Source organism: Falco rusticolus, chromosome 20 (genome assembly GCF_015220075.1).
Source record: "Falco rusticolus isolate bFalRus1 chromosome 20, bFalRus1.pri, whole genome shotgun sequence".
Taxonomy (NCBI): Eukaryota; Metazoa; Chordata; class Aves; order Falconiformes; family Falconidae; genus Falco; species Falco rusticolus.
In genome coordinates, this window is record NC_051206.1 from 598,968 (window position 1) to 611,386 (window position 12,419).

Below are 12,419 nucleotides of genomic sequence, written 5' to 3' on the forward strand. Positions count from 1 at the left end.
ATGAATCTTTGGGTGCTGAGGGCTGTAACTCGGTGTCTTCTTGCAGGCGAGGCAGCCCCCTGCTCATAGGAGTACGCAGCGAGCACAAGCTCTCCACCGACCACATCCCAATACTCTACCGGACGGGTAAGTGTGTGCACCCCCTTCCCCGTAGGAACCACGTTCCATTCGCACAGGGACCCACGTACAAGCGTGGAGTTTCACAGTTGCACGCTTTGGAATACGTATTCCACTTTTAAACTTTCATCTGTAAATTAAACCGTTATAAGAAAGAGATTCTATTTTTTGAAGTAAGTTTTTAAGCACGTGCTGTACCACCACGTAGCTCAAGTTAGCCTCTAGTTTTATGATCAAAGCTGTAATGTCCAGTGGTTGCAAGGAAAACGCATCTTAATGCAGGAGAATAGAACGAAATAGAAGAGTTCAGTGTAGTAAAGTTAACGGTATGGTTAAACTTAGATATCTAAGTTCATATTTTGTGGGTGGCATATTGGTGTTTATGGACCTGTTTGTTTTCAAGGACAAAAATGACAAGTGCTTTGCAGGCTGTGGGCTTTCCCCTCTCTCAAACCTTTCTCCTGCCCCCCCCCATAATTTGTAAAAAGCAGAATGCTGTTCCCCTTCGTGTGGCAATCTGTATTGGTGTTGTCCATCCATCTTTCACACGTGTGTTTTACCACTGTAGGCGCATAGTTGCACCCTTGCAAATGAGAAGTGGCCAAGAGTTATCCCGTAATTCACCCTTGTCAGAGGAGTCTGAACCCGTTGGGTTACTGGGCACTGGACTAGTTCTCTAAGCATGCAGCGACCGAAGGGACTTACTGTCACGCTGCGTCTTACTACTTGCCACTGGTGTTGCTAACGATAGCTTGCCGCAGTGCACCGTGGAGAACCAGTCCCAGTGAGCTTTGTCTGTGTTTACACTTGGGTGGTGTTCGATAATTAGCAGTAATCCTGAATGTATGTATGTAATGCTTTTCCCGCCCCCCGATTATCTGAAGTTTGGTGATTTTTTTTTTTTTTTTTCCAATTACACTTTCAGCTGTACAATCTGTGGATCATTCTTTTGATGGAATATCCATAAAAATGGAGGAATGTGCCTACCGGAGAAAAATCTTAATACTTGAAATTTCAGACAAATCCTCCAGTTCCTTAGGAAAGGAATCATAAATGAGACAAATATGCGTTGTCTCGTTAGTACGTGGTTATTGCTTTCTGTGTAGTGTAGGGAAACAAGTGGGACAATCGAAATTACTTCTTGATCAGAAACACCATGAGCAACACACAGGAAAATCCACCCGTCAGTCCACCCATCCCATTTAGATGGGAGGCTGCTAATAATCCCAATGCAAATATTCTCCAAAATTCCTTCTGGCGTTCAGATTGTCGAAGAGGCACGTCCTCCCTCCTGATCATAGTGTGAATCTGAATTGCAGCTTCTGGCAGAAGCAGTAAGGTTGACCTGAAGCTGGAACTTCATCCCCTTTGGTCATTCATCTGGGTGAACCACTTTTAATTCACATTAAATACTTAATTTTTTTAAAGGCTAACCCGTCATACGTGATGTGATGAGCTAAGCTCACACCTAAAGTAGCAGAGTGCTTTTCTGTAAGAGGAAAGGACCCGATTCTTGGCTGCTGTAAATAAATGGGATTCCACCCTCAGCAGACAGTGGCCTGGGGCTCTTGCGCTGGAGGAGAAACGAACCTCACTCTGTTGAAAGACGAACTGTGTTTGTTCTTTCTCAGGAGCTGGTTTGCCTGAATCCAAACATTAGGCGAGGTCTTGTTTCTTTTTACCAGACGTTCTCTCTCTTAAGTCAGCGTGAAGTATTTAGAGTCAGATTCTGGCGTCAGGTTAACCTTAATTCCCAGCGGCTTTAAGAACCGCAGCCCCTCGGCTGTCACGGCCACTAAGCCCTTCCTGAAAAATTCACCCCCCCCGCCCGCTTTTTACTCCACCTGTTAATTCTCTGTGATGTCTCCATTCTTTGATTTAGAAGGGAAAAGATTAAAAGATTACTTCTGTGTTGCCTCTGAATTCTAGTATTTGGCTGGTAGGTGCCGTAGAGCAGCAATCCAGTTTATCTAGAGATAAATGGCCAGTCTCTGGACAAATGCATAGATAACGTAACAGCCACAACGGGCTGATCATACTCACTGTAACTCTTTGACCACTCCTTGGTAAGAGATTATACATATATATATATATATATATATATAGTGCATGTGTCCGTGCACAGCACACACACGTTCCAGTTGCAGCTCGGTGTAGAACCTGTAACATAGGAAAGCAATGCAACATAGTAAAGTCAATGCAGGGAAATGTTCTGTTTTGAGAAACAAAATTTGCGTGTTTTGATCAAGTATGGGTGCTTCCGTTGGAGAACGGCCACTAACACCTTTGCTCTGTCCTTTCTCAACAACAAATCCGTCTGTCCTGTCTCAACTCAACAACACGGGAGCTTCTTTTTTCCCATTTGCTGACTCAGTAACTGGAGGGCTCTAAATTGTTGGCTGAGTAGAACCTTCTTATTGAGTATCAACATGAAAGCAGTATTTTTTCTTTGCGTTTTCGTTTACAGAAGCATAAATCTAAACATCCTGAGCTCTGCTTACATCACTGCATCAGACTGGTATCCGGTGGGTGAAACCCAACATCAGAGCTTATAGAATAAATATATAACAGAGTAACTTCAAGTTGGTATTCTTCAGCAGTAAGCACATTGTGCTAGATAAACTGATTAATCCACCCCCACCCGGTACCATACTGTGCACGGTGACGGGCAAATAATTTTGTGCGCGGTCAGCGCTGAGCAGTAGGTGTTGTGGTCCTCATCTGCATTCCTGATGAGCTGCGCCACCGAGAAGGATTTTCTGCAGATAAAGAGGAGGGGGAGGATCAGAGAGAATTGGGAATTGCCAGAATACTTCAGAAAGGATCCCTGGTGAAACGTTGAACTTTTAAAAAGCCTTAGTGCAAGTTTTTCAGAAGTCAACTCTTATTCCGGTGTCCTTCGGTACCCCTAGATCCTTCCCTGGCAGTAGCGTGAGACTCGCAGCAGTTTACCAGCTGTGCAATTTTTGGATCAGAACAAGGTGGTTGTACTCGATAGCTCAGGAACAACGCCGAGTACTTAATCGTGGGTTTCCTGGTCTGTGCCTGAACCCGTTAGCTCAGCCAGACAAAACCAGGTTTGGGTTACATCTGCCAGTGCGCAGTGGGACAGTGTGGTGCGCAGGTGGCAGCTCTGAAAGAATTTCCCCACTGCTGAGAAGAACTGACAAAGAAAGAGCAATCCTGCTCGATTTCGCAGAGCCTCGGGGAAGTTAGCGAAACAGGAGCGAATTAAAAATGATAAAGAGGGCAGATTCAACTGGGAAAACCTGGTAAATGTGACCGCTCATAAAGCAGCTGGAATTCTCTTCTCCTAGTGGAGCCACATCTAAACTTTCGTTTGAATTTTACCGAATATTGTGTTCGAACTCAACTGTTGTGCGCTAACGTTGCGCTTCCCGACTTCGTTAAGAAGCACGTGAGACCCTTGCAAGCAAACTGAGGAAGGGCACAGTCGAACGAGGGCTGCCCTCCTCCACCGGCGCCGTTCAATCTACTGTAACCGCTCGCGGTGGTGACAGTAGTGCTTCGTGTTGGTACCGCGCCGGGGTTGCTCTGGCTGGGGCATCGCGGCCGCCGCGCCTGATCCTGCTGTCCCCTAGGTAAGGACAAGAAGGGGAGCTGCAGCCTGTCGCGTGTGGACAGTACCACCTGCCTGTTCCCTGTCGAGGAGAAAGCTGTGGAGTACTACTTTGCTTCAGATGCTAGGTAACGTTGTCCGGGATCTTTTAGCGTATACAAAAAATGTGCTGTTTAAAGCTGAGGCCAACGCGAGCTGGGGGGGCTCTGGTTTCTTTATGAATAAAGTAAATGACGTCAGTGTGGCCATTGCTTCACAAACATGCACTAATTACCGTGTGCAGCCCTGAAAGAGACGAAGGTGGGTTAGGTGAGAGTTTGTTAAAGAAACCAACGAGCACTTTGGAATAGTGGTGTTATCCTTCTTCAGGTCGGTAAAGATTTCCAAGGTGTGTGATGGGAAACCTGAGAGAGTACTGACCTAAATTAACAGGACAGATGCTCATTTTCAGGAGAATTGCGGTGATTCTCCAGGGATCCCTGTGCTAATTACCAGGAGAATTGCGGTGATTCTCCAGGGATCCCTGTGCTAATTACCAGGAGAATTGCGGTGATTCTCCAGGGATCCCTGTGCTAATTACCAGGAGAATTGCGGTGATTCTCCAGGGATCTCTGCACGCGTGCAATTCCTTCATCATCAAAGGTGGCTTATTTTAATCCCAGTGGAGGGAGGGAAGACTTAACTCGACAGCAGCCCTACCAGAGCTTCTGGTTCTCTCTGTAGTAGGGAAATGAGTACCTGCTCCAGAAATGTAAAAATACTGCTGTGGCTGACTTCTGCAGCTCTCCTCGTCAGAGCATTTTGGAGAGTCTTAGGACACCCCGATGCGTTCTGATTTTGGAGAGCTTTTCGGTGACTTGCCCAAGGTCAGAACAAAAGCTACGAAAAGAGGGAGCCGATGTATTTCAGTACAGCTTGCCTCGTTCAGCTCAGAGGGAGCACGGACTAAAACCTGGCTGGAGATTTTTAAACCCCGCTGGTAATTGCAATATTGACATTCCCCAAGCAAACCGCAGGCAGGGAAGGTATTCCATAGTACCTAATTCTCAGAGTGCCTCTAAGCAGGTCTCGGAGTACTTTAACAGGTGGCCAAGCTGCCCCTAGTTCCACAGACTGGGAAAAGGAGATGCAGGGAGGGACAATGGCTTATCACTGGCAAAACCGAGACGGGAATCTGCACCTGTAGCTGCGCACCCTGCGTGCTCGGGCAAATTACCGTCTCCCTGACTTCCACTCTCTAGCTCCTAACGGTTAGATCACATTGCTGCACACGCTGCTTTGTCTGAGGAATTCGTGGTTTCTTCTTCAAGCAGGCACTGAGATTAATAATGAGCTGGGTGGAAAAAATCCAGTTCTGTTGGCAGTGTGGAAATGTACTTTACAGCACTCGTCTGATTTTTAAAAGAGATTCCATTGAAATGAGGAACTTTCTTGAATCGAAAGCTGTATGTTGGATTATAAATAGGGCTGTAGCCCCGTCTTTCGCTGAAGGATAATGTCTTATGGCAAATGGTGTATGCTTTTATAGTGCCGTCATTGAGCATACCAACCGAGTGATTTTCCTTGAAGATGATGATGTAGCAGCTGTGGTCGATGGCCGTCTTTCCATCCACCGGATTAAACGCACAGCAGGCGATCACCCTGGACGCGCCGTGCAAACCCTGCAGATGGAACTTCAGCAAATTATGAAGGGTAAAATCTTTTGGATGTCACCTGTGTTAGAGGGGCAGGGTCCTCTCCCTGGAGTCACAGAATAAGTCGGGTTGAAGAAGACCTCTGGAGGTCATCTGGTCCCATCCCTGTGTTAAAAGCAGGGCCAAGTAGATCAGAGTGTTAACAAACTTTGTTTCGTCAAGTTTGGAGTATCTTCAAGGAGAGGAATCCCACAGCCTGGCTGAGCGCCTGTTCCAGTGCTTTGTTACTCTCACGGTGAAAAAAATTTGTCCTTACATCTAGTGCAACGTTCCCTCTAGCTGCTAAGGCCATGATGAGGGGATTGTGGGGCTGAGAACTTTGCCTCCTCCTTGGAGGTATCCATTTTTTCCAAGATTAATCCCTGGTAGGCTCGCCATTCCGGATCTGACCCTTCGTTGACATGTTCTAATAACCTGAATCTAGCACTCGTGATGAGCTGATGCTTTGGCAGAGAAAGAAGCGTCAGCTTAATAATTTCTGGCTGGTAACTGGCCTGTTAGTGACTCTGGTCCAAGCTTTTCCCTACGTACACGGGGAAAAATATAAATTATTAGGAGGTAATTTAAAGTGTTCTCATATCTTTTGCTTCTTTCTTTCTTTTATAGGTAACTTCAGCTCATTTATGCAGAAGGAAATTTTTGAACAGCCAGAATCTGTTGTTAATACGATGAGAGGAAGGGTCAACTTTGATGACTACACGGGTAATTGAGCTTAAGCCTCCTTTATTTTTGACAGCTCAGTACCTAGTAGTGATTCCCAGTAGTTATAGGGGAGGAAGCAGGTGATGACATGGGAGATAAAAACACGCTGGTGGAAGACAACGTGGGTGTCTCTCAGGGAGCGCTTCCAGCGTTACGTGTGCTGGTGGCAAGATTACTTCTTGTGGCAGTGTTTTTGCAATGTTGTTTGTTTGGGTTTTGGTTTTTTTTTTTTTTGCAAAGTGGCCGATGGAGATTGTAACATGCTGCGTGTTAGCGCCAGTCACGCTGAGGGTTTTCCTGCTACCTGGCCACCTTAATTTTTCTCTCTGAATCTTGCTTACAGTAAATCTTGGCGGGTTGAAGGATCACATTAAGGAGATTCAGAGGTGTCGTCGTTTAATCCTTATCGCTTGTGGGACAAGTTATCACGCTGGAGTTGCGGTAAGTGGACGGTCTTGATCTGTGAGCCACGGTGTGTGTGTGCAGGTTAGGGATTGATTGCAGGTTAGGGATTGATTGCAGGTTAGGGATTGATTGCAGGTTAGGGATTGATTGCAGGTTAAGGTTGAACAAGTGCACACTGATGAACGAAGACCCTTTTGAAAGCTGCATACACCAGGCTTTTGATTCACCAGCAACAGCATGAGGAAGTAAAAGCTGAAGAACTTGAATTCTTACGAAAAATCTCACCTGTGACTTTCATTGCTACAGAAGGCCTGACAAAACAAAACCTGCTCTGTCCTAAAAGAGAGTTGGCAGGGAAAGAGGCAGTGCAGAAAGAGGCAGGGAAAGAGAAGAATGCAAATGCTGCAGCAAGGTGTAGGGGCTGCCATGAGCCAGAAGGGGTTTCCTCCTTTGCTGTTCGCGCAGACAGAGGTGGCTCCTGCTTGGACATCGCCCCGCTTGCCCCGTGCAGTGAGGGGTTCAGCGTTGTACCTCACTGTGCGTGCAGCCTTTGTGGGATTCTCTCTGGTCAGGGTCTGGCTAAAGCACGATGGCTGTGGACGGAGCCTTTCTGGGTTCTAGCTTGGCAGCCCATAATGTTGCAATTAAAAGTACTCTGCAGCTTCACAGAGGAGCCCTTTTGCTTCTCCCAGAAATGCTGCAAAAATGCAGCTATGTTAACTGATGTGCAAGGACCGGGAAAGAAAATTTGTGCTCATCTTTGTTCATTAGCTCCGTAAGATAACGTTAGTAGTTAATCCCTCCACTAGCCAAAACAAGTTTGTGGCTTGACCTGGATACAGGTGGTGGTTTCTGAGTTCCTCAGTAATACAAGTTGTAGTCTGATAGCAGGATAACCCCCTATTATATAGTTCATATATTTATATTTATATTTATTTATATGTATACGTAGCAGCATATAATAATCAAGGCTTATTTAAGAACAATCTGTGTGTGAGGGAGGTGTTGGCCTCCCGGGCTTTTTGTGGTGCCAAAAGCAGTGTCACTTTCCACAGGGGTAGCTGTGCGACTCGAGTGTGGGTATACTGAGTAATTAAAATATAATCCAGCACTGATTTTTACGTGGTGTTTTGATAGCAATATTTTCCAGTGTGTGGCAGCTAGAAGGGTTTTTTTGGTGCTCCAAACACTTGGGTTTTTTTCAGCATGATGCAATATGTAATTTTCTGTCATCTCCTTTTCCCAGACCCGTCAGGTTCTGGAAGAACTGACTGAATTACCTGTTATGGTCGAACTAGCCAGTGACTTCTTGGACAGAAACACCCCTGTCTTCAGAGATGATGTTTGCTTTTTCCTCAGCCAGTCAGGTACGGTCTCACTTCACCACCCACTCGCTCCCTGTAAACGTTAGCTTGGGAGGGAAGAGGCAGCGGGGCCAAATTCTGGCGCCTGCCTGTAGGATCGCGTGTGGTACGTGTGAGAGGAGGAGTTGGCACGCACGTACGAGAAACGGAGAGGTTCTCCTCCTGTCCATCTGCGTGCTGGTGCAGGGCTTGGTTTAGCTGAGTCTTACCTATGGGAATGGTAGTTTTGTTTCCTTGCTCTGTGAGGAAATATTCCGTCAATCAACAGACTAAAAAAAATGCTGCTGAGCTCTGGGTAAAGGCAACTCGATAGTTTCTGTTGAGTAGTTTTAGTTCTCTAGTTAAAGCTCTACCAAATACAGAGCTATATAGCTATATATATAATATCTACCTATCTATCTGTAGCTATATATACCAAATACAAAGCTATATAGATCGGATCCATAAAAGAAATGAAACTATTACAAGTATCAAAAAATACAGCAACCTTGGAATGGAATGTGAGATAAAAGACACGCTGAAGCTTAAAAAAAGAAAAAGCAGCAATGTGTCACGTCCAAAAGATTTTCAAGGACAACTGCAATACAAAACCACAGTATTTTTTTTTTCCCTCTTAGTTGTGTTTACCACTGTAGACTTTCATAACTGATACTCAGCTTTGATACTAAAACCAGTTGTTATTTTTTCTCCATAGGTTAAAACACTCTTTTGGTAGCAATTTTTAATTCTCGGTATCAAGTAATTCAGAGTATCCTGTCTTTGTAGGGGGCTCATGTTCAAGTTTTCCCTGGTTGGTGTTTTTTTTTTTTTTTTTTGACAACGCATGCAGATGCTGCTGCTTCCCCTTGGAAGCTGTGCTGTCCCAGTCTGGCGGGGAGCGTGGTTGAGGGCTCGCTGCGGGATGCATCTTTCCCCTGAAAGATGTGGCAAGCTCACAAAGGGTTGGATGTGGCAAGCTCACAAAGGTTTTCCTGGAACCTGAGCTTGGTCATCAGGCAATACAAACCCAAAGTAAATACTGAGCTCAAGTAACCCCAGTTCCCCCCCCACACACACATAGATCTGTTTTTCTAGCCGTAGATTCCCACCCTACACGACCTGAAGTAGCGCAGCTTGCAGAGCAGTTTTTATGCATTGGTGTCCTGAAGGAGAAGTGTGCCGAACCAACCTTGGGGGTTTTTTATGCTCTATTGTCACCTTACACACGCAGGAGCGCTCCAGAGGTGTGTCCTGTAGGACAAGCAAACTGGCAGCGCTAGGTGGAACACGCAGTAGCTTCTATTTCTAGTCCCATCTCTGGCACTCAGCTCACGAGCGGCGCTGCAGGGACCCTCAGCACAAGGTTTTCTCCCCCTCCTCCCCCATCGTGTTCGTTTAAACCAACTTTTTCGCCTTCCTTTTACATCTAGAGGTTTTGAATCAACGCATTAAGCAAAGTTGGATCAAAGCCAGCTTGTGTTTGCATGGTGCAAATGATTTTGAACAGGGATAATTAGTTCTGGACGTAACCTCTTTGACAACAGGTTTTGGAAGCTCTCGGTTGTTGGTGAGCACCACCAGCCCAACAGCTCCGTGGGTTCCCGGGGCAGCAGGGTGGTGGGAGTGCTCCCGAGGCGAGCTGTAACCATGCCATGGCATCCGCTCTGCGCATCAGCTGCGTTATGTCCAGATAGCCCTGATACACAGTTTTAACCCTGCCTCAAGTGAGTTTTTAGTAACTAGGAAAAGGAAGAAAGCGGTTTTTGTTAAAGATACACTTGAACTGCCTTTTTTTAAAAAAAAAACCAAAAAACCAAAAAACCAAAAACAAAAACACCAACACAAAAAAAAAAAAAAACCCAACCAAAAACATGGCAGAATACCGACTTTTTCTTAAACCAGGTATTATTCTTAGCTTTTGTGTTTTCTAGATTTCCCTGTCTTCACTTTAGGGTTAAAACACAGTGTTCCGGGACTGAAATAACTACTAACCCCTTTGATTTGGGGGCTGAAATAACTACTAACTCCTTTTGACTTGCAAATGCAAACCTCTTAAGATTCTATTTGGGAAATCCACTGCAATTTTACGTTTTAAAATTTTACAATTGTCAATTCCGGCTTCTGCAGTGACAGCGGTAACCGATGCTCAACTGCAGCGTTGTCAATCCCTGTCTTCCCAGGTGAGACAGCAGATACTTTGATGGGTCTTCGGTACTGCAAGGAGAGGGGAGCCTTAACCGTCGGAATAACCAACACGGTCGGCAGCTCCATATCACGGGAGACGGACTGTGGCGTCCACATCAATGCTGGGCCAGAGATCGGGGTGGCCAGTACCAAGGTGAGTCACGAGTTCATGGACTTCACTGACGACGTTATTGTTACTGAAACTCCTCCTGGAGGTGCTGGCTGCAGCGGGTCCTCTGCTGAGTGCTCCCTGTTCCCCTTTGACCGGTTGCTATTGATGATTGTGGAGTTAATGAGACCATGTGCCCAGCAACACTTAATTTTCTTTTTCTTGTATCTTGCAAAGGGGTGTTTTTTTTGTTGTGTTTTTTTTCTTTTGAAAATAAATATTATAAGGAAGCAATATTAGATATTGAATACAAAGGGTTCTCGGAGGGAAGAATCCCCTAAGAGGCAAGAATTTTCTCCCCTTTGCCATCATTTATTTTGAGGTGCAGGGTCCATTTAAACTAAGATGAAAAAGGAAATTAAAGGGCAAGATTATGGGAACTTTGACCATACGTAACTGCCCTTGATGGCACTGCTTTACTAGAGAAAGTGTGTTGTTAAAACTACACTTCCAGCAAATGGGGGAACGGTCTTTTACAGAAGGCCAGTATTTATGTCCACCTAACAATTATTCCGTGGCTGATGCGTCTGGCTACGTGTGATACAGTATAAAATAACTTGCTTTGCTGCATTTCATTTTGATGAAGTGCTTCTGCATGGTGAAATCTGCTTTGATTTAGTTATATTTAGAGGCGAGATGATGTCAATCTGTTACATAAATTCAGCCAAAACCCACATTTGAGTTTAATAGTTCATTGGGGAATTTGATCATGGAAAATTCTTGAGTCTCTTACAAGAAGCTCTTGAACGAGTTGTTTGTCCCCGGGTTGTTTTCACATAGCCAGCGTTACAGTTTGCAGATAACTGCAAAATGGCATTTTCTCTCTGGTGATGTGGGGAGTTACACGAGTTGTGCATATATGAAATACAAACCTGGAAAGATTCTGCCCTAGGGTTGTCCAGAACTTTGCTTGGAGAGCGTGGGACAGACAGCCTCTATGCTGGTAGCGTGACCGCTGGGTGCTGTTTCTTTTGGTGCAGTTGGAGGTTACAGAATTAAAGTAGATCACATTCCATATCGAACTCTGCTAGTCAGCAGAACTGAAGCTTTCCTAGATTCCTTCAGAGCTATTAAGATCTTCTGCAGTGTAGATAGCCGCGGGAAAGTTTATTTGATCGTTGCTTAGGAAGGGACAGAAATACCACGGACCTTCATCTTCCTTCTAAGCAACTTCAGTCCCCGGCTGGACCACAGACCATTTCGTAACGTGCCTCACGTGTTTTGGGGAATAAAATTGCCTTAACTTGAGCACTGATTTCATTTGCCTGTGCAGGTGACTTTTCCCCGAGGTCAGTGACTTGTGTCACTCTGGCCTTTTGGAGAAATATGGAGCCTTACAAGGTGAAGGGTTCAGAATCTGTTCTGAAAGAAGGGGGTGGCGAATCAGTTACCTTCTCAGCCGCCTTTGTGCTCCTCACATGGGTCCAGACAAATGCCAGCTGGCTGTCCTGGCCCAGCGTTAGTGGTGGGCTTCCACCCCACGTCGCCGCTCAGCAGGTCCCTCCGTCTTCGGTGTTTTCAGCGTTTACTTGCAGTGAGGAAGGACGCAGGTATGGTCACAAACCAGGATCTAATAGTTGCCAGGGCTTCTCGGAAATACTTCGTTTTACTTGTGTCTTAATCGCTAGGAGTCAAGGAGATCGTGCCCTTGCACGCCTCCGTCTGAGAGCTGCTCAGATGGGGTTTCCCCTGTGAATTTCATCTTCATCTTTGCTAATTAACTGGAGTGAAAGCTGCCGTTTGGTATCGTGCTCAGCGTAACGTCAGCAGCTGGTCTAAGGATTCTATGTCGTAGGTGGCCACTGTTTTGTTACTGTCGTAACGACGCGCGTTCTCTCGCTCTCTTCCCCCACAAGGCCTATACCAGCCAGTTTGTCTCTTTGGTGATGTTTGCCCTGATGATGTGCGATGACAGAATTTCGATGCAGGAGAGGCGCAAGGAAATCATGCGTGGTCTAAAGGGACTGCCAGGTGGGAAACCGCCGCGTTTATCGCGTCTCCCAAAGTGAAACTCAGTAGCACAGATGAACTTCAGCAATGCCTGGGTCTTGCTTTGAAAGACCGAGGGGATCAGATACGCGCAACGTGGCAATTAGCAATAACTTCCACCACTGCGTCCTCTCTAATATGTTCATATATATAATATGAATATTTCCGTGATAATATATATAATAAATAATACTGTGAAATCAGACTATTATAACACCGAGTCCAGTGTTTATTAT

At 45.6% G+C, this 12,419-nt stretch overlaps 1 protein-coding gene across 3 annotated transcripts in view; it reads left to right on the forward strand.

Annotated features, from left to right (window-relative positions):
* Positions 1-12,419, forward strand: part of GFPT1 (glutamine--fructose-6-phosphate transaminase 1) — a 40,532-nt gene that overhangs the window by 21,573 nt on the left and 6,540 nt on the right. For all 3 annotated transcript variants that reach the window (XR_005101575.1, XM_037371434.1, XM_037371433.1), the window contains 8 exons: positions 47-126; positions 3,720-3,825; positions 5,226-5,389; positions 5,998-6,093; positions 6,437-6,534; positions 7,745-7,865; positions 10,022-10,179; positions 12,051-12,165. Coding sequence is in view for 2 of the 3 variants with exons in the window: in XM_037371434.1 (XP_037227331.1) it covers positions 47-126; positions 3,720-3,825; positions 5,226-5,389; positions 5,998-6,093; positions 6,437-6,534; positions 7,745-7,865; positions 10,022-10,179; positions 12,051-12,165 (938 nt within the window). In the remaining variant the exon portion in view is untranslated. The remainder of the gene's footprint in view (positions 1-46; positions 127-3,719; positions 3,826-5,225; positions 5,390-5,997; positions 6,094-6,436; positions 6,535-7,744; positions 7,866-10,021; positions 10,180-12,050; positions 12,166-12,419) is intronic.